The 24,968-nt window shown below is 47.7% G+C and overlaps 1 protein-coding gene across 1 annotated transcript; it reads right to left on the bottom strand.

The window, feature by feature from the left end:
• Nucleotides 1-587: 587 nt before the first annotated feature.
• Nucleotides 588-2,545, bottom strand: LOC148684737 (dynein axonemal heavy chain 3-like). Its single transcript, XM_088676048.1, has 3 exons — nt 2,074-2,545; nt 1,297-1,483; nt 588-1,099 (listed from the first exon to the last, which is right to left on the bottom strand). Exons 1-3 carry the CDS (start codon nt 2,248-2,250, stop codon nt 588-590), a joined length of 876 nt encoding a protein of 291 aa, XP_088532174.1. The 5' UTR covers nt 2,251-2,545.
• Between the last annotated feature and the right edge of the window lie 22,423 nt (nt 2,546-24,968).

The raw sequence follows: 24,968 nt of genomic DNA, 5'->3' as shown, positions 1-24,968 counted from the left end.
TTCGTCCTCCAAGTTTAGTCCAGATAATATTGTATTTTGTGGGGAAACAAGGCCAATCCGGGCATTGAAGTCGCCTCCCAAAACAAACTGAGAGTTGGGAGACAGAGAGTCTATACTTTCAAGTAGTTGGTCAAGTTTTTCCCAATATGATCTTAGTTCCCCACAAGACTTTACTGGAGGTATATACACACAGATACAACACTAAAAAATTAGCGGTGGTCAGTGAGGGACACTTTTGAATTGATACATTAAGAGATGTTGACACCAGCACCGCCAGCCCCCCGCTAGGCTTTCCATACTTTACATTTTTAAGAGCTGGTTGAGTGTAACTTATAAAACCCTGTAGTTCGACCGTAGTGCCCTCTTTTGCCCAAGTTTCTTGAAGAAAAATGATATGTGTTTGTAGCTAGGAACGGAAGTCACTATCTTGGATCCTGTTCGGCCACCCTGTTACAATCCATGAGAGAAGTTTAATTGTCTTACAATGATTTAGTCAATTGCAGGCCAATGTACTCCTGGAGTTTGCCTGTTTTTGTGGCAGCAGGGTATCGCTAATGCTAGCGGAATGATCCAGATGTTCGATTATTTCAGTTGTTGAGGTCAGTGTGTCGAATGCTTGGCAAGCGTGCCTCTTCCGTCCCCCTACCTTTCTTTCCTCCCAAGCCACTGATCAGCTTTTCAGCCCTGCCCAGCTTCTGAGAGAATACGCCAATGCTCTTTTCAAGTTCTTTCTTCCGGTTATTAACTTCTTCAATTTCATTATTCAGGTCCTGGAGGTTGTCAATCACATTATTCATTTCTGCTCGCATTGTACTGAACTCCTGTATCAGTAGAGCAAGCACACCTTCATTGTCCCTGAGGGGTTCACGTTTTGGGGCCACCACCTTTGCGACATGGTCTTGCAATTCCATTCTTCTCACTCCTTTCAACAGGCCTTCGCAGATGGTCGACACATTCTTTAGGACAGCTGGCTGAAAGTTCATATGGTTGTTGAACTTCTCTCTAATTCTCTTCCTTGCAGCTGGTGGGATATTGTCTTTGTCAGAAGTCTTCAAGCCTTTGAGGAATTTCAGGTCCCCTAGAACCTTTTTGGAACTACCTGAAAATTCACATAAACACATAGATCTTAAAATGTTTTCAAAATACAAATATCTCAATTTAAAAATCTGGAAGATTTACAACCTCCCTGTTCTCTCCCCTGAAATAGTTTTTTGAGCATCCACTTAATTCTTAATGGTCAGTATCAACAAAGAAGCACATGACAACCCCTCCCAATAAAGGGTTTTTGTTTTTTACCGGTTCCACTTGGATCAGACATGACATCAGACTTTTCTTTCACGTTCTCCAAGACCAGCTTGACAGGTCCTGTTGGAGTCTGCATGGACTTGAAAAAGGAGGTATTTGCCGGGTTCAGCATATCGGGAGCCGAAAGGGCCGCTTCCTGGGCTGGCATTGCCTCGGCAAGGTCCCCCTCACACTCCTCCTGTAACCATATCAAATATATTTTCACCACATTGTCAGGATGAACAGTCCAGTGAAACAATAATTTGGCAAGAACCACCCTTTCCTTTCTTATTCCAGGTACTGCCACTGAGTGTGCCTTGATTGGAATGGATTGAGGGCCCTCTCGGTGGCAGTTCCGCACCTGTCAAATGCACTCCCTTGTGCAACGGGAACATGGTCACCCAGTGAGTTTTAAAACTCAGTAGGGATTTCAACCCTGGCCTCCCCTGGCCTAAGGCTCAACTGCATCATACTCACTCACTTGTGACCCCACAAAAGGAGGGCATTTTCAGCCCAATATTACTTTTAACTCTGGGGTAAATGGCAACCCTGGGGAGGCAGAACTGTGCGGGGGGGCGGGTTGAATCCCCCCAGGAACATCATGTGTGAACATCCCCTCTTTATTGCCGCTCTTTAGTTAAAAACCAACTGTGGAAGGGCACATCATGTGCTGACAGTGCAGCCCTGTGGGTCTTTTTTCAGTCTTCTTGGGTTCAATGGGGCTTACTCTCATTTAAGGTGGCAGAGCAGAGGATGGAGAGGGGCCACCATGCTGCACAGCACAATTACCTGAATACCCTGGGCAAGAGCTGCCACTTCATTGGCTTCCTTTTCATCTGCACCCACTAGCTGCTCCTTTGCATCAGAAACCTCAATGGTTTCTTTTTCTAAGAGGGTCACCGTTTTCTCCATTTCTGCGGAGGTCTGAATCTGTTCCGGATGAAGAGCTGTCAGCTCCATTGGCATCACTGCAACCTAAAGAGGAGAACCAAGAAAGAGGGCATAATTAAGATATTAATTCCTTACTGTTCCAATCTTCAGTTCCCCACATTTCATAATCAATTTCAGATACAGGGGGGGGGACCCATGACAAAAATGCACCAACATTATAGTGGGCACTAAGGGACCAGAATCTGCCAGTGATTTTGCTTTCTAACTAATCAGGAACTGTAGTTTGTTAAGGGTGCTGGGAATTGTAGCTCTGAAAGGTACAGTTCCCAGGATTCTTTGGAGGAAGTCATGTGCTTTAAACATATGGTGTGTATACAGCCATATACCTCTTCCGTCCCCCTAGCTTTCTCTCCTCCCAAGCCACTGTTCAGCTTTTCAGCCCTCTCCGGCTTCAGATAGCATACGTCAGTGTTGTTCCCGTGGTCTTTCTTCTGGGTCATCACCTTCTTGCGTTCTGATTGGACCTTGACAAAGGAGGTATTTGCCGGGTTCAGCATATCGGGAGCCAAAAGGGCAGCTTTGCCTCGGCAAGGTCCCCCTCGCACTTCTCCTGTAATTATATCAAATATACTCTTACCTATTTATCTACTTGCACTTTGACATGCTTTTGAACTGCTAGGTAGGCAGGAGCAGGGACCGCGCAACAGGAGCTCACCCCGTTGCAGGGATTTGAACTGCCGACCGTCTGATCGGCAAGCCCTAGGCTAGTCACTTTTTTTCTTACCTCAGCATGCTTGGTGCCAGAAATTGACACCAAGAGAATTATCCAGAAAATAGACATCGTAATCTATGAAAAAAGAAAAGCAGATGAATATTGTTTTTAGACATATTTTAAATCCCAGAACATTTTCCCGCCCAGTCTGTTCACCTAACAACTTACATCTTTACAGCTGATCAGCTTAAGCTGAAATGACCTCTGTGCACCAGAAAACCTCAATATAAACGTGTCACAGTGGCCGGAGTGGACTACTTCAGAGTAACGACGCTACGCAGCTCTGCATTTTATTCTTTTATTGGTGCTGCTTATTTACAGTGCTCAAGTCATTGCTATTTACACGGAGCGATGTTGTCAGTCGGTTTCAGAACCTCCTAATGGCTTTTGGCGCGTCTTTCTCCAACACAAAAGCTTTGGCAGACCCATCCTCTTGCCCCTCCTCTTCCTGCGTAATTCTGGAGTTGGGGGGATGGGTCTTCCCCCCTTACTTGCCCCTTCCTGTCCCACCTGGGACCCTGGCTCCTCTACCTTGCCTGAGCCTCGGACACGACTTCCTGCTTCCCCACTGGAATCGGAACTCTCCCTGCTTTCCCCTTTGCTCGGGGACGGGCTTGAACTCAGGAGGGGAGGGACTTCGCGATATCCCCTGTCCCTCACATCCACCCCCCTCCCAAGCTCTCCTTCACCCCTCCCCAGGCCCCCCCCATGTGTCGGTGACGACTGGAAGCCTAAAAACTCGGTGCTCTCCGAGCCCGTTGGTGTGAACACCTCCCCCCAGTCCTGCGAGCCCCCCCCTTCCGCCTGGGAGGACGGGAATCCCAAAAAGTCCGTGGCGTCAGAGCTGGTGGGGGTAAAAATGTTTTGCCAATCTGCTCCTTCCTCTGACTGGGTGGATCTTGGCGACACCCATACCTCATCCTCTGGTTCCTCAAACTCCGCTTCCCAGCGCCATGGTGAGCTGTTCTCCCGTGCCTCCTCCTCCTCCCCCTCCCTTTCCATGTGCCAGGGCTTGGGTCTGTGGGGAAAGAGGGCGTGAAATTCTTCCACCAAGAATTCCTCCTGTATCTGAGTGGCGGGAACCCATTCATTCTGGGACGGTGGAGCATCCTCCCATGCCATGAGGTACTCCAGGCCCCCCACCCCCCACCTCGAATCCAGGATGGCCGTGGCCTCATTGAGTTGCTCCCTGCTTTCCCTCTCCCCCCCTCCCTCGGGGGTTTGTTCGCTGTCTCTGAGCCTGCTGCTTTCCCTGTACGGCGACAGCAGCGATCTATGAAACACTGGATGCACCCTCATGTCCTCTGGCAGTGCCAGCCTGTATGCCACCGGGTTGACCTGTTGCGTGACCGTGAAGGGGCCCAGCCATTTGGGTGCCAGCTTTTTGCACCTCCCTCTGGTGGGAAGGCCCTCCGAGGACAACCACACCTTGTCCCCCACCCTGATGACCTCCCCTTGTCGCCTGTGGCGATCTGCCCCCTTTTTGTACGCTTCCTTGGCCCTCTCCAAGTGTTCTCTGAGCTGCTGGTGCACCGTCTCCAGTTCCTCTGCCCAATCCTCAGCCTGTGGGCCCTCCTCCTCCTCCTCCCTCTCCCTCTCTGGGAAAGATCTGAGGTCGCGCCCGTAATTGGCCTTAAAGGGCGACACCCCTGTGGAGACGTGCACTGCATTGTTGTAGGCAAATTCTGCTAGTGGCAAGCGATCCACCCAGTCCGTTTGCCGCTGGCTGACGTAGCATCTCAGGTACTGCTGCAGAATGGCGTTGACCCTCTCCGCTTGTCCGTTGGTCTGCGGGTGTCTAGCCGTCGACAAGCTGACCTCCACCTGCAGGAGGTTCATGAGCCGCCGCCAGAACCTGGAAACAAATTGGCGGCCACGATCCGAAATAACCCTTAAAGGTAATCCATGCAGTCTGAAAATGTGATCAACAAACAGTTTGGCTGTCTCTTCTGCCGAGACTGCCCTGGCACACGGTATAAAGTGACACATTTTGGACATGAGGTCCACCACCACCAACACTGCAGTCTTACCCCTGGACGAAGGCAGATCTGTGATGAAGTCCATGGACACCACTTCCCACGGCCTGTGTGGTGTGGCTAAGGGCTCCAGCAACCCTGGTGGCGCTGCTCTGACCACCTTCGCCCGCTGGCAGGTGGTACAGCCCCTTACATAGTCTCGAACATCTTCCCTCACCCCTGGCCACCAGAAGTGTCTCATGACTAGGTGAGTGGTCTTGTCCCTTCCAAAATGCCCCGCTGTAGGGTTGTCGTGCATCTGCTTGAGGACCGTACGTCGAAGCTGGGTGGTGGGTAGGTACAGCGCACCCTTGTAGAAAAGCAGCCCTCTGCGTTCTGCAAAGTCTTTTGCCTGCTCCCTCCCCCCTCTCAGTTCTCTGAAGATGCGGTTGGCAAATTCATCCGCTGCCGTCAGTGCTGTGAGTTCTGCCTCGCTCACCACTGCTGCTCCGCAGGACCATGCCGACGGGGGGAAAATGTGCCTTGGGGCTGGTGGCGCCTCCTCCTCCATGTACTCTGGCTTGCGGGAGAGGGCATCCGCCCTGACATTCTGCTCCCCTGGGATGTAGTGTATGGAGAAGTTGAAGTTCGAGAAGAACTCCGCCCACCGTATCTGCCGCTGGTTGAGCACCCTGGCAGTTCTCCAGAACTCCAGGTTCTTGTGGTCTGTGCACACCTGGATGGGGTGCTTGGCGCCCACCAGGAAGTGTCTCCAGTGCTGGAACGCCGCGTGGATCGCAAGAAGTTCCCGATCAAAAACTGTGTAGTTTCGCTCGGGCTGGGTCAACTTCCTGGAGAAGAAGGCACAGGGTCTCCACTCTCTGTTGGCGTCCAGTTGCAACAAAATGGCGCCCACAGCCTTATCAGAAGCATCTGTTTCAATGCGTAGGGGCGCGTCCTGAACCACGTGGAACAGGTTCTGGTCTGAGGCGAACACCCTCTTGAGGCTTTCGAACGCTGCTTGCGCCTCTGGTGTCCACCTGAACTTCTGCTTGCCTCTCAGGCAGTCAGTGATGGGAGCCGTAACTCGAGAGAAGTTCTTGATGAACTTCCTGTAGAAGTTGGCAAAGCCTAGTAGGCGTTGGGCATCTTTGCGCGTCCTGGGGCTGTGCCAGTCCAGGATGGTCTGCACCTTGTCCTTGTCCATTGCCAGCCCCTTGTCTGACAGCTTGTAGCCCAGGAAGTCCACCTCCTTGGTGTGAAACTTGCACTTCTCCAGCTTCACATACAGGTGGTTCTCCTTCAGGCGCTGTAACACCTCCCTGACGTCCTTCACGTGCTGCACTGGGTCGTTGGAGTAAATAAGGATGTCATCCAGAAAGACCAAGCATTTCCTGAAGAGTAGGGACCCCAGGACGTGGTGCATGAAGGCCTGGAAGCATGCTGAGCCCCCTTGCAACCCGAAGGGCATCACCAGATATTCAAAAGAGCCCAGAGGCGTGAACATCGTGGTTTTCCACTCATCGCCTTCCCGGATCCTGATCAAGTTGTACGCCCCCCTCAGGTCTAGCTTGGTGAAAATCTTGCCTCTGCGTGCCGCTGTCAGGAGATCATCCACTCTGGGCATGGGGAAAGCCACTGGCTCTGTCACCGAATTCAGCCGTCTAAAATCCACCACAAGACGGCGCTGTTGCGTGTCTTTCTTGTCCACCCAGAAGACCGGGCTGCCCCCTGCTGCCTTGCTTTCTCTGATGAACCCCCGCTTGAGGTTCTTGTCGATAAAAGCGCGCAGATCCTCCAGTTCCTGGTCTGACATGGCGTACAGCTTGGCTGGGGGTATAGTTGCCCCAGGCACCAGGTTGATCTGGCAGTCAAAAGGCCTGTGTGGGGGCAGGTGGTCGGACTCCGCTTCACTGAAGACCTCCTGCAGGTCCCAGTATGGTTTGGGTATCGCCTCACCCCCTTTGACGTGCATGGTGGCCACCGTGGCTATCGGAGGCCCCTCCCCTGGTTGGTGCTGCATGCAATGTTCCAGGCAAAAGTCCGATCCAAAAGTGATGCATCTCTGATGCCAACTTATGGAGGGGTCGTGGCGCGCCAGCCAGCTCATGCCCAAAACGATTGGGGGGTCTGAGATGGTGGTGACGTTGAATGCCAGTGTCTCTGAGTGCCTTCCAACCGTCATTCTCATGGGGGGGGTTTGATGAGTGATGGCCCCTCCCAGCAGCTCTCTGCCGTCAATGGTTGCCACGTGCAGAGGAAAATCCAGCTGCAGAAGCTGGATCTGGTGCTCTTCTGCAAAGTTTCTCGAGAAGAAGTTGGCTGAGGCACCACTGTCAATTAGGGCGAGGACCGTCAATGGATAGCCATTTGGGAGCGTGAGCGTCACTTCTAGAACCACTCCTGCTCTGGGAGGGGTGGGCTGGCTCTGCTCCTCTCTGTGCGGGTGGGTGGGCTGGGGCTGTTGTCTGCTGACTGTGCCTGGCTGCCGCCCCTTGTCTCCTGCAGCCAGGCTTTCCCGTTTCCCTGCTGTGGTGCTGCGTCAGTGGGGGAGGGCACAACCGTTCCCGCCTTTCCTTGCCACTCCCTGCGATGTGGGCAGTCTCTGACGAGATGCTGGGGGGAGTTGCAGAGAAAGCAATTCCCACCCCTTCCCTCCTTGCGTCTTGGCGCCGCTGGTGTTTGAAAAGCCCGCGCGCGCGCGCTATCAATCTGCATGGGTTCCTGGTCCTGACTGGCCCCAGGCGTGGCTTGAAAGGGTTGTTGAGGGAGTGGCTTCTCCTGCGACCGTGGGACCGCGCGTTGCTTGCTTGTCGCTCCATCTGGATTCCTGCCTCACCCCCACCGCCAGAGCCGCTTTGCTCAGTTGATCCATATTACTGGGCTTTGGACCTCTCGAGAGCTCATCCTTCACCTCCTCATGCAACCCCAAGTAAAACGCCGCTTGCATTGGGGCAGACTCCAGATCCCACCCCAATCTGTGCACCAGCATGGTGAATTTCGCCCAATACGCGCGAACTGTCATATTTCCTTGGCGTAAATTATGAAGTTCCTCCTTAGTCTGGTCCATATGACTATCGGACGAATACATCGTTTTCAAACCTTCTAGAAATAGTTTGACATTCTTCATGCAAGGATTCCTTGTTGCAATTAACGGTCTTAGCCACTCCCTGGCCGCCCCTGTAAGGTGCTCCACAATAAACGCTACTCTGTGCTCATCATCAGGGAACTCATCGTGGTGCAGCTCAAGAGCATACACAATCTCAGTCTCAAAGCCCTGAAACTCCTTCGGGTCTCCATTGAACTTGCTTACTAGGGTCCCGGCTCTCCTTCCTGGCAGCACTTGGACTTGGGGTGCCCCTCCCGCCTTGTTTTTCTCTGCATCCAGCTTGTTTTGGAGGTCTACCGCCACCGCCCTTAAATGCTGCTCTTTTTCCTGGAGCTCTCTCACCTGTTCCGCAAGTTGTAGCCGGTCGTCCTGGACCTTCTTAGTCTCCTCTTTAGCTGCCTTCAATTCTCCCTGCGCCTGCAGCGACAGCTGTTGCAGTTCTAGCTGGGCTTGCTCAGCGATCTGCCGCCACTTCTCCGCCTCTGACACGCTCATCCCGGCAACTCCAAAGTAGCCCAAAAATGATTAGGAGGTTGCTGTCACAGTGGCCGGAGTGGACTACTTCAGAGTAACGACGCTACGCAGCTCTGCATTTTATTCTTTTATTGGTGCTGCTTATTTACAGTGCTCAAGTCATTGCTATTTACACGGAGCGATGTTGTCAGTCGGTTTCAGAACCTCCTAATGGCTTTTGGCGCGTCTTTCTCCAACACAAAAGCTTTGGCAGACCCATCCTCTTGCCCCTCCTCTTCCTGCGTAATTCTGGAGTTGGGGGGATGGGTCTTCCCCCCTTATTTGCCCCTTCCTGTCCCACCTGGGACCCTGGCTCCTCTACCTTGCCTGAGCCTCGGACACGACTTCCTGCTTCCCCACTGGAATCGGAACTCTCCCTGCTTTCCCCTTTGCTCGGGGACGGGCTTGAACTCAGGAGGGGAGGGACTTCGCGATATCCCCTGTCCCTCACAAAACGTAACATTGGATTGTGATGTAAGCTGACCCCCCTGTCTTGAATCATTATGCCAAGATGGGAAAAGTTAAAATTGTCATTGCTAGGCAAACTTTCAGTGATAAAAAAGGGTATTTTGCCTAGAATGATATTTTTATTTCAAATAATACCTGTTGTGACTGATTTACTATTTAAAGAATGGCAAAATGGGTTTATCTTAAGTGTTATGGCAATGAAAAAAACCACAAGTTAAAATGAAAGTACTGCAAGATGTAAAGGAAAGGGGAGGATTGGAACTGTCTGATTAGAAATGAATTTTTTTCCACCTATTGCTTAGTGTGGATGAAGAAGTGAGTGGTCCTAAGACAGGCATCCCCAGACTTCGGCCCTCCAGATGTTTTGGGCTACAATCCCCATCATCCCTGACCACTGGTCCTGTTAGCTAGGGATCATGCAATGTTTTATTATGTTTTAATATATGTTGGAAGCTGCCCATTGTAGCACCAAGTCAGATGGGTGGGGTACAAAGAATATTATTATTATTATTATTATTATTATTATTATTATTATTATTTATAAGTAATAGACTCTGATATTATATGGAATTAAAATTAGGCCACAACTTTATTAAACTTCCGAATGTAGGAAGACCTTGGCTTAGGCCTTGGGCGTGTATCCCTCCCAGCCCCCCAGCCGGGGGGGAACTGGAGCTCATCAATTTAAATGGGATATGGGGCTGCTCAGCGAGACGCAAGTGTAGCAGGCAGCCAGGCCCATATCCTCGCACGCAGAGTAGTTCACTGATGACCTTTTAGTGTATGGCCAGTGACACCAATATATATAACCCCTTTAAGAGGGGGGCCCTGGAATTGCCACTGCAGGGGGGCGAGTCACCACTTCACATGCCACCGCACCACCATATAGGGAAGAAAAGACTAAAGGATTCCACCCAAGGCGATAACCGCCACCCAAGACCTTCTTTGAAGTCTCTCAGCCCCACTCACCTCACAGAGTGTTTGTTGTGGGGGAGGAAGGGAAAGGAGAATGTTAGGCGCTTTGAGACTCCTTCGGGTAGTGATAAAGCGGGATATCAAATCCAATTTCATTTCATTCATTCATTCAATCGTGGTTAAAACAACATCCCTCTCTGTTGCAGGTACCATTATTGAATTCCCAGCACACTTTACGTGGCACCTTGAATTGAGGTTTTGCCTGTTTAAGTGGGTCTGACCTATTTTCAATATAAGCGGCAACCAGCTCAGACCAGGTGTCATTATCTTTCATATCCCATCTGACTATGTGTTCTTTGTCCACCCTCTCTCTGACAGCCTCATCATAATCAAGTGCTGCTTCACCTGCCATTGCCTTGACTTTTAGGATCATGAGTTGATAATTAGCCAGGTGCCACCATAGCTGCCAAGTTTTCCCTTTTCTCATGAGGAAGCCTATTCAGCATAAGGGAAAATCCCTTAAAAAAGGGATAACTTGGCAGCCATGGGTGCCACCCCACCCCCCTGTCTGGATAGGTAGCAACTATAACCCCCATATAGGTAGAGAATGCAGTTAACCAATTGTGGAAACTGCGCTCAACCGATATTTTATTCTCCTTCTTTTGACAATTGGCTGGTTTTGATTTTGAACTACTAGACGCAGCCAGCAACAGTAAAGAAAAAAGGTCAACGAATTCGCCAGTAAGGATGCGTTCCCTGATCTTTTTCCTAAGGTGAATACCCGGGGGCTGATTGGTGCACTTGAAATTCAAATCCCTAATCCGGACCTTGGAATCCATGCCCTGCTCTCCACAAGGGGCAGAGGCACCATGCTCATATCTATGCTTTTTGTTGCATCGCCTCCACACCCACTGAGGGAGGCCTGGAGCACGGGGGCCAGTGACCCAATAACCTTTTAGGCTCCCCTCTCTGTCAGTGCTGGATGAGGTGGACGTACCTGAGGAACTGAAAGTGGACGATGACTCTCTGCTGGATTTGCGACCCCTCCTCCTGGATCCATGAGGTCTCCGTCCCCACCGATGCGACCTGCATGACTCAGGGCTCACGGATCTATCAGATGAACCACCGCAGGGAGACCCACCTCTGCGTTTTGCGATAGGTGATCGCGATCTGTCTTTGTGTTTTTCTCGGCTGCGCTGAGGGGAGCATGAGTCTTTCCTTTGCGCCTCAAGAACCTCCAAGCGGCGTCTTAGTTGGGCAATCGTCCTATCCCTGTGGTCCCTAGCAGCCAAGCGTGGTGAGCATTCACTGGAGGAACAGACAAAGGAGGGAACGGGAGAGGGGCTCACCTGTCACCTTGATGTGGGTGCCGTCTGTTTAACTGAGCGGCCTCTGGAGGCTGAAGATTTGCCAGACGCAGGATGTCGAATTGCCGCTGGTGCCTTTCTCCTTTGAAGCGGCCTGCGGCGGCCTGAAATGCTTCTTCCTAGTGGAGCGAGCCCCTCCTCTGCTGCCTGCCTCTGCTAGGCCAGCCACATTAGGCGCACCCTTTACGGTGCCCCGACGAGTGCAGGGTGGTGAAAGGACCACCCACTGACCGGATTTCTTAGCAGGAGGCATGATGTATAAATTGGTATGTGTGTAAAGGGGACTAACTGAATGGTGTAAAACTGTGTGATAAATGAATAAGGTCAAAAAGTGAAACCACTGAGCCACTAACAATGTCGCCAAATTATGCTGCAAAATAAAACAAGGAGTTAGAATGCTCCTAAATTCTTGGACGTTCAATGTGGCAGGACCTCTCGATGAAACAGCATGCCACCCCACTTGAAACGAAGTATCGACGGTCAAACATTCATTCAAACGCTATCTGCAGCGAAGCTGAAAATATGGTTTAAACTAGAACAGGCCGGAAACAGGAGAGAAAAAATCACATAAATGCTAGCAAGCCAATGCACAGGGCTATAAATGGCAGGTAGACAAATCCAAATTGCAAAGGGGACCCCAAGGTCATCTAGACCAACCCCCTGGTCCCACAGAGGGCCCAGTGAAAAATTGCGCAAATACCATGCGCCGGGAATAGCACCCCAACAGCGGCTGCCCGGGAACAAAGGAAGGCTTCACTAGGCCTCACTAGGCCACAGCCCTCTCACTGCAGTCCAGCATCCACCAGGGAACAATTGGAGGCTATACTAGGCCTCACTAGGCCGCAGGCCCCCCCATTGCAGTCCAGGGGCTGCAAGGGAACAAAGGGAGGCTTCACTAGGCCTCACTAGGCCACAGCCCTCTCACTGCAGTCTAGCATCTGCCAGGGAACAATTGGAGGCTTCACTAGGCCTCACTAGGCCGCAGGCCCCCCACTACAATCCAGCAGAGAACCAAGGAAGGCCCAATAGGCCTCACCAGCAGTGAGCAACGGGGTGGGGGGGAATTAGTAACAAGGAGCTGTGCAAGGCAGCTTGGCTCCATGGCAGGAAGCATAGGGGAGAAGGAAACATGGAAAAGGAAATGGGGGCCCTAGTACTCGCCACTCTGTCCCACAAAGCCCAAGTCAGCAAATCTTTTATTTTCCCTGAATCTCCAGAGCCGACTGCCTGGCTATTGTCGGCTCCACCCCCTATTTATAAATGGGGCTGGCCCCACCTCCCAGCAAGAAACGTGATTACTGAGGCTGGGCGTGAACCTCCAAAAATTAACACTGAGAGGCAAGCCAGACCCTGTTTGCCAGGAAGCTCCCTGGGAACTGTAGCACCACCCGCGATCCCACAAAGGGCACCCACAATGTAAAGTGTGAGTGCTCATTTTGCATACATAGCCTGGCCGGCGAACTTCATTGTTAAGATTGGGATAGTGCAAAGGATTTCCTTTTGCACAAGTCCTCCCTCCAGGATCTATCCCAAACCCTCCCCAAATCTGCTCCAAAGGGTTGGAGGAACAGATTTAGGGGGAGTTCCATTGCACCAGCAGAAATCCTTGTCCTGAGACAATGGTTTAATTGGATACAGCTCATTATTCCTCCCCCATCCCCATTCTGCCACAAGAGCACGTGGCTTTACACTTTAGTCCCTGGCATCTCCAGCACCTGAAACCCTGGAGAGCTGCTGCCAGTCAGTGCAGACAGCGCTAAGTTAGATGGACCAACGACAGCTTCCTATTTTGCTAACCATGGAGGTTTTTTGCGTGGACAGGGGGAGTCTCCCAAACCCTAGGCGACCCCCAAGCGGAATAATGACTCAAGACAACTTGATATGGGATTAAAATTGGCCACAACTTTATTAAGTTTCAGATGTAGGGAGACCTTGGCTCAGGCACTGAGCATTCATCCTTCCCAGTCCCCAGCCGGGGATCTGGGACACTTCAGGGTTATCCAGAATGTGTGGGGATTGGGCTGGATCTGGAGAACATATGTTCAAGCAGAGAGCCCCCCCCCCCCCCGTTCACCGCTGTTGGAAGGGAGAGCAATGACAACCTCTCAGCGTATGGCCAATGCCTCCCTTCAAGACCCCTTTAACGGGGAACCCTGGTATCACCGCCGCAAAGGGGACGTGGGACAGCGCTTCAGGCCCCCCCCTCCAATTTAGGAAGATAGACTAAAGGATTCCGCCCAAGGCCCAAAACCACAAAAGTTGTGATATTTTGCTATGGGGAAGGCAAAACTTGCCAATGCAGGAAAATTTCTTTCCGGCCCTTAAACAGCAACCTTGACATAGCAGCACCTGCGTACCTGTGGAGAAGAGGTTAACCTACAAAAGAAAATTTAACTGAGGGAGGAGAGGGTGGGAGAAGTTCTGGAGCCGACTGCCGCTTCACAGGTAAGATTCACCTTCTGTTGTGTGGGCAACACAGTCCCTCCCCTTACCTGGCCAATCCCCTGGCAACGCCTCCCCAGGCGGGATTGGGCAGTTGACTGAGGTAGGCGGAGACCCTTGGGAGGATGAAGCCAGTCCAAACTACCAGGAGCAGCACTGGGATCCAGGGGGCTGCACGCGACCACGCAAAAGTCGCCCCCCCATCTGACGTGGGGAGCGGTCATTATCAGCCTTCTGGTCCTAAATCAGCTGTACCTTCAGAAAACAAACAAACAACAGTACAGGATTCTGTAGCAAGAGCAGTGGCAGTGGTAGATGGTGGCTAGATGTGGTTGGGGGAAATGTGTTATGGAAAGAATGAATGTGGTTTGGAATCCTAGGGTGTCACCACTGCAGGCAGTTTTTTCAGTTAGGTCTGTTACCAAGTGTAGAGAGTGAGAGAGTGAGTTTTACTGTGCGATTGTTTTATACTGCTATGTGCCTCAGAATGAGTCTGTAAAATCCCATAAGTCTGCCAGTTTCGTGTGTATGTGATGTGTGTGTTTTCAGTGCTTTTTTCTGGGGGGGGGGAGACGCAGGGGTACTCATACCCCTAAACATTTTGTGAATCGAACGGGAGAAGAAACTAAAAATTTTAACAAAATAAAAAAAAATCCTTCCAGTAAGTAGCACCTTAGAGACCAACTAAGTTTGTCATTGGTATGAGCTTTCGTGCGCATATTGATCCATATTGCTTTCAGACTGATTGACACGCAACTCTCTGAATCTGAAATTAGAGGGGGGAAAGGTTGAGAACGGCTGTCCTATTGCATTTAATCTGACGTCATGCCGGTAATATTCCTTCCATCGTAACAGTTATAAAACCCCTCAACCAACCTGCCCCGTCTTTGCATCAGGTTAAAGTTCCTATTTTACTCTATGCTGACGATATGGCAGTCTTCTCGCTAACGAAGTTAGGCCTTAACAACATGATGAAAGGGCTTATGCAATTTTGTGAGGAAAACTCCCTGAAAATCAACTATTCCAAAACCAAAATCATACCCTTTGGTACGCTTAAACCGAGTCCTTTGTGGAATCTTGAGGGCAACACCATCGAACAATGCCCGGTATTTAAATACTTGGGCATTACTTTCCATCATAGACTATTGTGGTCACCCCAGCTAAATACGATCACCTTGGCTGCCTGCCAAACCGTGGAGGCCCTGGCAAAAAAATTTCTACGCCAAAGGAGGCCAGCTGGTGGCACCAATCAGAAAGGTCTATATCAGTAAAATCTCTCCAATGTTGCTATACGGGGCGGAAATATGGGGGTGGAATTTGAAAGCACTCCAATGCCTGGAGACCCTGCAAAACCACCTGGCAAGAAAGATCTTGGGCCTCCCTAACGGGACCATATCCGCCCAACTAAGAATGGAACTGGGACTGCCATCTATTGTTGCAAGAGCCCACATCAGGATAATCACCTACTATAAATCTCCTGCAGAAGCTCCAAACTCGACTCTTGCTAAACAAGCCTTTCTAGCCTTTACTGGTAGCCGCATTTGGTCAAAAGGCATGGAGATTATATGTGAACGCTATTCCCTCCTAGATTTTTCCGCTCTGATCGCTTGGGACAATGACAAAATCCGTAAATGGATTCTAGACAGGGACGAAGCGCTGGACCTGGCTCTATCCAATGCGGCCAACCTATCCACGTGGTTTCCTCGCGTGAAGGCAGTAAGATCTATGGCTCACTATCTGAGTGACCTGACGAACCCTACGCAAAGAAGGGTCTTCACACTTGCCTGCTTCCACTCCATTCCTACAGGGTATATTTTCCAACACTCCCCCCCCCCCGGGACCTTCGACTCTGCCCGTGTAACAAGGGAAAGATAGAGGATTTTATCCACTTTTTCTTTCACTGCCCCCTATATGACGCAATAAGACTGAGGTTCCTTCTACTAATTCTTCTGCTCATTGCCTTGTAAAATGACCACATGAAATTTCTATTGGTGGAAGCCACCCCCAGGGTTACCCACGGAGTGGTCATTTATATCTTGCAGGCCCTGAAACTCAGGGCTCTTTTGACAGGCTAACTTTTTCTAGTCTCGGATCTCTCTAAATTTTGGACCTTTTATTTTATTGACATACAATTATTTATTGACATGCACTGTTTGTACTGCCAAACTTTGCACTGCCAAACTTTGCAGCAGGCAATTTGCAGGGGTTGGGCACTGTTTTCAAGTGAATCGGACATCAGATTTTTTGGTAAAACCATGACCCATGGGTCAGGGCGCCGAGGGCTCGTTTTATGGCCTACCATGAAGCGTGGTGTTTCCACCACCCCAATGCACTCTTGCTCTGACCCACTCTCTTGCTCTAGCCAACATGTGGGGAATTGTGACTGGCATTGGCCTATCTGAAAGTCTTCAGTGCAACCAGAAGATAGACCTGTGGCATCAATACCTAGTGGTCATCCCCAGCCCATACTTTGAAGAATACTGTGTTGCATCATTTCCTTGGATTCTGCAAAAGCCAATGTGATCCAATGCAGAGAATTTTGGACTTGCCTTGAGTATAGCAGGGTTCAAATCCAGGCTCATGTTATGAACCTCCCAGGCCCACTGGATACTGGAAAACCCTGAGAAGGAAAATAAGCTTCAATTTATTGCACACTGATCTTTTCTGTCAGTTTTTGCTGAATCACTTCAAGTTCAATAACTTCACCACAAGGTGGAACACTCAGATCACCGAAGCAGATTCAGACTCTGCTTCTCATACGAGGAGGAAGCCAATGCTAGAATTCCCATTTCAACATAACTTGCATTCATTTCTCCTCTTCTTAGTTGTGAATACAAAAGAGCTTTCTTCTATGGCTGCCAGATTTGCCAGTTGGCTCTTTCAACTTGATACACATTTCCAAAAATGGAGAATGCAGCTTTTGCAAGTGAAATCTTTCACTGCCCAGGCACCCCGATATAGAAATAATCAAAATCTAAGAAATGACCAGATATTCATGCAGTGAATTTTAAAATCCCTTGGCCTTTTGGGGCTGCTTCCAGATGAGCGTTTCCAAGCATTACCTGCAGTTAAGCGGCAAAGGGAATCACAATTGACATTCTGTACTGTTTGGAGTCTGACACTTTTAAACCTAAGTCTATAAAAAGAGCCTGGCAAGATCGGACCTAAGACATACTAGCTTTAGCATCCTGCTCTCCCAGTGGCCAAGCGGGTGCCTATAGGAAGCCCTCGAGGGGAACATGAACATACTCCCCAATTAAAATTCCCAGCAAGCGGAATATTGCCTCCAACAGAGGGATATTGGTGACTGTTTGGACACTGAGCAGTGGTGGCTGGGCACCAGTGGGCACTGGCAGAAGTGGAGTTGCAAGACTGACTTGGAAGAAAGGAGCAGTGATCTGGGGGAGCCTGTAACAGCCAGAAGATGAGAGTCAGAGGCAGGAGAAGATGCAGGATAGATTAATAATAATAATAATAATAATACACCACCAATCAAACATTAAAAACTTCCCTAAACAGCGCTGCCTTCAGATGTCTTCTAAAAGTCAGATAGTTGTTTATTTCCTTGACATCTGATGGGAGGGCGTTGCACAAGGTGGGCGCCACTACCGAGAAGGCCCTCTACCTGGTTCCCTGTAACCTCACTTCTCACAGTGAGGGAACTGCCAAAAGGCCCTCGCAGCTGGACCTCAGTGTCCGGGCTGATTGATGGGGGTGGAGATGCTCCTTCAGGTATACTGAGCTGAGGTTGTTTAGGGTTTTAAAGGTCAGTGCCAACACTTTGAATTATGCTTGGAAACGTACTGTGAGCCAACATAGGTCTTTCACCTGCACCAGTGGCTATGACACAGCTGCTGTGGATTGGACCATTTGGGATTCTAGAAATCCTACATTGGATGCCATTCTATGACCCAATTTCAACCGTGCGTGTCTGAAAGCTGTTGAAATTGTAAAAATCAACTGCTCCTTTGCGCTGGGCTTTCCTGGCATGCAAAGAGCTTTGAAGCGCTCTGTCTCACTTCCTAGGCTCTGGGGTGCTCTTGTGAGATCTTACGGGAACTCAGACAGCCTCTTCAAGGCCTTGCGAGAGCATCCACAGAGCCCACGCACTGAGCAGGACTTGCCCAATAAGCAAGGAAGCAAGTTTAAAAGCTCCCACCTTGTTTGGTGGGGAGGATTAAGGCCCTCTTGGCATGCCAGCTCTGGAAGAAAAGTTTGCTTGCGCAGGGTAGTTCCAAGGGGGCAGGTTGTGTATACACGGTTTTTGCATATGTGCATCCCCCCCCCAATCATAACCCTTGCACAAGATGCAATCATGCTGTACATTCCACTGTAATGTCAATTCATGACATTAATGAAATGTCAGTGCTTTTCTTTAAAGCACCAATAAATAACAGCCACGGGGGGGGGGGGGGACCTGAGTGCTCTATAGGAGACATTTGCACAATCAGTGCAGTAATGCATTTGCTATCTGAAGCTCTCCCGATGCAACACTCAGATTTCTATGGGTGGAATGGTTTTCAAGGAGTGGCATGGCAGCTGAGATGCCAGCTTCTGGAAACAGACACTGTTGCAGAGTGACAGGTGACAACAAATTCTTACCCAGAGGACTCTTGAAATGCAGTCACTCCTTGATTCTTTTGTCTTGCTTTGAAATTTTACCCCTTTGACTAAGAGAGATTTGATGTCATCTGATATATTTAGGTACAGAGGTTGGTTGGTTGGTTTGCAATTGGGCATACGGTATTAAAAAGGGGACTCCTGTCTTGCAATGAATGTCATGATATGTCTCACCAGCTGTCCATTTCTAAGAAAGTAAGGGGCCTTTAATAGCTACACTTTGTGCCTATATAAGGCAAACGTTGGGCATGCCACTCATTAAGGATTCCATGGAGAAGTCTAAAGCAAGTGATACCATCAAGACCATTTTTTTGTATTATAAGTAAACATATACATATACATGCACACGAACTCTCATTTGGAAGGTTATAGCATCCTCAGCAGGATGGGGAAAGATTTCAGCTCACTCCACAATCTGGAGCAAACCTTTCCAGTCTGCAGCCAATAGATTATGCTCTGTTCAGAACAAAAATATATGGGTTAGATTACATGCCTATGTGTTGGAGAAAAGCAATTACATTTCCTTTTCTTGAGTTTGTAGTTAAGGTATGTGTTACTTAAACCATCATTGGGCACTGTTTGTGTATCAATGTCACCAGCACTTCTTGTAACCCCACCCTTAAAAGCTGAGCCATTTTGTTTGTTCTTCTCTGCAGACAAGATGTCTTCTATTTTCTCTCATCTCCACCCACCCTGTAAATAGTTCCTGCATGAATAAAGCCTTTGAACTCCAGAAACTGTAAGTAATTATTCCACTCTGATTCACACAAGCTGCAAGGTCTGCTGACACTATGAACCTGTCCAAGAATGGTTTGTCCCATCTTAAGCTGAATTACACACTCCTGTTTACTCTGCATCCAATGTACCCCCACTGCTGGTTTGAGAAGCAGTGTGCACACAATATTAGCCACAATCCATATCTATCCTGTTGCTTCTTAGGAAATACTGCATCTTAATGTGTTTTTCCCTAAACCAGATTTGATTGAAATTGAGAAAAACAAAAACATAGCTGTGTTTTAAACTAGTTGCTCTAAATTCAGTGGAAAGTTCATAGTTCAGAGGTAGAGCATCTGCTTTCCATATGGAAAATCTCCAGGAGAAAATCTTGTTGGGAGAAAACCCTGGAATCTTGGAGAGCTGCTGCCAGTCAGTGAGGTAAGTTAGGTCGAGAGTGAGTGACTGACCAAAAGTCATCCAGTGAGCTTCATGGCTGAGTGGGGATTTATCCATGCCGAAGACAGAAATCCTTTCTAAAATTAAAGCAAAATGGATAATATTTGTTAATAACACTACTACAGTTATAGTATGTAAAGTATAAAGAAGTAGCAGCTGTGAATGCTCTTCAAATGCACCATTTTTGGCATTTTGCAAATTTAATTGGGAATATATCCAAGATTAGGCTTCCAAAGCTTGTTTGGCGTTTGGCCCCTGTATTTGAAAACTTTTTCTTATGCCTGCCCCCACCCCCTCAATCTTAAATGGTTCCCCTATTCAGACAGAATAATATACAGTTTTAAGAAAGTGAAATATCCCTCGTCACTAAGATATTTGGACATGATACATTGGCAAGGCTTCTTGACATTTGTCATTCTTTTTTTCTGAAGAACAGGGCCGAAAAGTGTACTAACAGGAAATTCCATTCACAAGATAAGCAGCTGCTCAGTTCAAACATTTCAGCTGACGGTGCAACCACGAAGGATCTTTTGTACAACTCCCAGCTTCAAGAATAGTCAGCATTCCTTGTATACCCAAAGGAAATACTCAGAGAACAATTCGTCAGGATGCCTGTATGATTTCGTGGCTTTGTGAAACAGCACATTTGAAACCATACGAGAAATATGTAAAATAACCAAGCAAGTAATAGAAATCACCCCAGAATTGGCCTTACTAAACATCTTCCAAGACAATGATTCCCATTTACACCACAAAGAACTCATAACCCACCTACTTTCAGCAACCAGAAACATCATAACCAGACATTGGAGAGACCTGTCAGGAGTAAGCATGGACCAATGGTACCAAATAATATGGGAAACAGCCTTACTAGAAAAACTAACCAATAAGCTGAAACTGGTAAAGGTAAAGGGACCCCTGACCATTAGGTGCAGTCGTGAACGACTCTGGGGCTGCACGCTCATCTCGCATTATTGGCCGAGGGAGCCGGCGTACAGCTTCCAGGTCATGTGGCCAGCATGACAAAGACGCTTCTGGCAAACCAGAGCAGCACATGGAAACGCCGTTTACCTTCCCGCTGTAGCGGTTCCTATTTATCTACTTGCATTTTGACGTGCTTTCAAACTGCTAGGTTGGCAAGAGCTGGGACCAAGCAACAGGAGCTCACCCCGTCACAGGGATTCGAACCGCCGACCTTCTGATCAGCAAGCCCTAGGCTCAGTGGTTTAACCCACAGCGCCACCTGGGTCCCCATAAGCTGAAACTGACACGGGGACAAATAGAAGAGGACGCCTTCACCCCGGTATGGCTCCCCTTTATCACATACACAGCTCAACAAGACAATGACAAAAATCTACCGATAGCATACAAATCAGTATGGCTAACCTGATCCAAAACACCCACCCACTCACACACGAAAACAAAGACCATCACAGCCAACCACAAATGAACAACCACACCCTAGGCCAACCCCAATCTCTCTCACCACCAAAAGAACACAAGCGAATAAAAGAGAACCTACACAACCAACGCTGACATAAAACCCTACATATATTAAGCAAAATAGAAACATCGCCACCCCACCGCACCCCTACCCACCCCCATCCACCTTCTTCCCCCTCTTTCTTCCCAGTGTCTCAACAAATGAAACTGATTTGCAAAAATGATACATTAAAAATATGAGAGAGAGAGACTGCACATACCTTTGTAAACCAAGAAATAATTAATAAAAAAAATACTTCAAAAAAGAAAAGAAAAGAAACAGCACATTTGAGAAACCAAAATGGTGGCAGTTGTGTTTGTTTTTTGATCATTACGGTTTTGCCATATAAATGTTCCCACTATGGAAACTTAGAAAAAGGCCAGCTTGGCCCAATGACAAGTAATTTGGTTTACAACAAGTGCTATTTTTCTAGAAAAAGAGGTGCCGGAACTCACTAGGGACTGCAGAAAGAGGGGGAAGGAAGTCAAACTTTGAAATGTTAAATTGGTTGTAAAACTAATGAAATGTATAAACTTGAAAAGTATAGATAGAAACTTCACTAGAATCATAGATTTGCCCAGTAAAATGAAGGTATGCAGTTCAATGAATTTGGGATGGTCACATAAGGAGTACAGTCGTACATTGGTTCTTGAATGCCTTGTGACTCTGACATTTTGGCTACTGAACGCCGCAAGCCCGGAAGTGCGTGTTCCGGTTTGCGAACGCTTTTTGGAAGCCAAACATCCGATGCTGCTTCCACGGCTTCCGATTGGCTGCAGGAAGCTCCTGCAGCCAATCGGAAGCTGCACCTTGGTTTTCGAGCATTTTTGGAAGTTGAACAGACTCCTGGAACAGATTCCGTTCGAGAACCAAGGTACAACTGTAAGTCGTAACTTTTTATCATGCGATTCCTCAGAACTTGAGGAGTCGCGGTTGTGAATTGTTGGCATATTTTTGTCATCTAGCTCATGTTCAAAAATAGTGCCTCTTTCCATCCATATAATAGAATTGGATACAGGTGTTCAAAGAATGAACCTTCACTGCAGTTTCCAGATGATATGGCAGAACCAACTCAAAAGCATTATGCAGGATTCAAATCAAAATAGAACTGTTGCAGAAGACGTGTTCTATTTGTAATTGAGCAAAGAAACTTTAGAGCCCAAATTCCTACTAGTGGAAATATTCTATAAGGAGCCTGGCATTTGCACACCCTAAATCCAGGAATGTTATAGGATTAGCAAATCATGCTTTCAGCAGGAAGTAAGGCGTGAGGGAGTGATCATTTAAGACCGAGAAATCTTTTCAATCCAACTGATGAAGAATGCAACTGAATGCAAGGCAATACCCTAATCCTCCCTTGTTAAAACATCACTAGATCAGTTCTGAAGTTCATGTTGCTGTGTTTACACTGATATGGAGCAGAATCCTTTCAGTTTGCCATTAAACAAACCTTTAAAAGTCCGATTTTTAAAAGGGAGCTAGAAGAAAAAGTGTGCCTGAAGAAATGAAAGACTCTACAGAGTGTAATAAATTCAGGATAGCTTTTATCTTTACCTGCTCACAAAAAGCAGAAGTTATACTGTACTTGCATTTGCATACCCCTACATGGGGCCATGAAGAGTCGGACACGACTAAACAACTAAACAACAACAACTGTTTTGTTATTCTATTACTTAGAAAAATCCTGCAAGGTAGGATCCATTTGTCATATGTGTAGTCAAGCGAACACAATGTCTTTATGCCACTGTAAACAGCTACACTCATTGGAAAGACAGGTTTTTGAAAACTGGAACTATAATCCTAAGCATACTTACTAGGAAATAAAGCACAAGTTGGACTTGTAAAAGAGTGTTGGGAAATAATTAATAATGAATGGGGGGGGGAAATGTTTTTCCAAAAAAAAAAAAAAACCAGTCTCCTTTTTGTTGAAGATAATTCAGATGGAAATTCCCAGGTGTCAAACAAAGGTTATTTATTTATGCCACTACTTTGTCCATGTTTTGTTAGCCCCAAAATGGAAAGTGAGCGAGATCCCAACTAAAGAAGAATGGCGACTTAAACTTATGAAATATGTGCAGCTTGAGGACCTAACATATAGAATAAGAGAACAAGAAGAACATAAACTCAACAGTGTAAATAAGTTTTGATGGATATAATAATGGAATACTGAATGGTATAGTTTATGTAAAATATGCAGGGATGCAAAATGAACCATGGAAAGAGAAGAAGGGAAGTCATTGATATTTTATGGTTGTTTAAATGAATACCCTAAATTGTAAAACAGAATGAACACACACACGCGCACACACACACACACACACACGCACACACACACGGAATTGGAGGAGGGATTACTTCTGAGCAAACATGTATAATGGCACTATTAAGTCACCAGTGATGCCGAAATCCAGCATTGCCTGAGCTATACGAGTGTGGCTTTCTCCCGATTGAAGTGCGGAGTGTTTGAGGACCAGGACATTTGCAGGGAAACCAAAATGCTTGTTTACAAAGCTATTGTACTATCAACCTTACTGTATGCTTGTGAAACATGGACCACTTACAAACGCCATCTCCAAATCCTCGAAAGATTCCATCAACGGTGTCTCTGGAAAATCTTACACATCACTTGGGAAGATAGGCAAACTAATATCAGTGTACTGGATGAAGCAAAGATCACCAGTGTTGAAGCAATGATTCTTCAACATCAACTTTGTTCGAATGGTCATGTTGTGTGGATGCCTAATTATCGTCTTCCAAAGCAACTACTCTATTCCGAACTTAAAAATGGAAAGCATACTGCTGGTGGTCAACAAAAGAGGTTTAAAGACTGTCTCAAGGCAAATCTTTAAAAAAATGTAGTATTAACACCGACAACTGGGAAACACTGGCCTGCGAGCGCTCCAGTTGGAGAACAGCCTTTATCAAAGGTGTCATGGGCTTTGAAGACACTCGAACTCAGGACGCAGGGGAGAAATGTGCTAAGAGGAAGGCACGCTTGGCAAATCCACACCATGATCAATGTCCCCACTGTGGAAGGTCTCGTTATTAAAAACCATGTTTATGGAAGACAATCTTACTCAGCTATGAGTGATCACCAAAGAAGGAAGAAGTTTCAAAAGGAGATGCGAGAGTAGCAGATCTTTGTTTTCAAATGTGGCTTTGCTGCTGTGAAGTAGCGATTGGGAGAGATTTCAAGCGGAAAGGTTTGCTAAACCCTCCTCCTGCCCTTTGGTTTCTTTTCCTGCAATATCCTAATTTTTTTCTCGCTCCCCTCCCTGTCCCCCAGCTCTCAAAGTCTTGAGTAGGCAAAAATAGGCTAGGGAGAAAGAATGGGAACAGGAGAGTATTGGGCGAAGAAAGGGTCTGGCTCTCCCACTGACTGCTTTTCTGATTAAAATCGCCACAGCGTCCGACTTCGTTGGATTTTGTTTAGTGCACACTTTATCTGAAGAATGGGGCTGCCAAGGTCATCTCAAAGTTGCTTCTTACAACTTGATCTAACTATAATTAAGGTTGAACCTGAATATAAGATAGAAAAGTCTGTGTTTCTGTGTGTGTGAAGCCATCCACCTTATTTCCTAATGAAGAGTGGTGATGAACATCTTGTTTTCAAAGTCAGAATCATTTTGATGGGCTAATATAACTAATTCACTGGATTTCAGTAGATGAGCTTTCCGTGACCTATTGCTCTATTTACAATTGCCTTGAGGCTCTTTCTTCATACTTCAACCCCGACGGAGAGTTCACTGGGTTAATTAGAATTCATTAGAATTGATTTTTATCTCTTCATTTTCCTGCTAGGATGCAGTGATATACCCACTTAATATGTATGCACATTCCAGGGACTCTAAAGTTACTCAATGCGTTGAAATGCTTTTCCCACAGGAAAACATGCAATGAAATTAACACACACCAGGCTTCCAAAAACAGAGATGAAGTGTTTATTTAAATGCACATCCAAAGCCCATTTCATCCC

The sequence above is a fragment of the Zootoca vivipara genome, chromosome 8, assembly GCF_965207765.1.
Source record: "Zootoca vivipara chromosome 8, rZooViv2.hap1.1, whole genome shotgun sequence".
In the NCBI taxonomy this organism is placed as follows: domain Eukaryota; kingdom Metazoa; phylum Chordata; class Lepidosauria; order Squamata; family Lacertidae; genus Zootoca; species Zootoca vivipara.
Note: the sequence above shows the minus strand (reverse complement) of the source record. Positions and strands in the feature narration are given on the sequence as shown.

Bases quoted from the DNA above. Each gene is read 5' to 3' on its own strand.
- LOC148684737 (XM_088676048.1), bottom strand. From the start codon at position 2,250: ATGCCAATGGAGCTGACAGCTCTTCATCCGGAACAGATTCAGACCTCC. The intron at 1,484-2,073 runs GTAATTGTGCTG...ATATGGTTACAG, and splicing joins CTCTTGCCCAGGGTATTCAG to GAGGAGTGTGAGGGGGACCT. The intron at 1,100-1,296 runs GTAAAAAACAAA...GTGAATTTTCAG, and splicing joins GTCTGATCCAAGTGGAACCG to GTAGTTCCAAAAAGGTTCTA.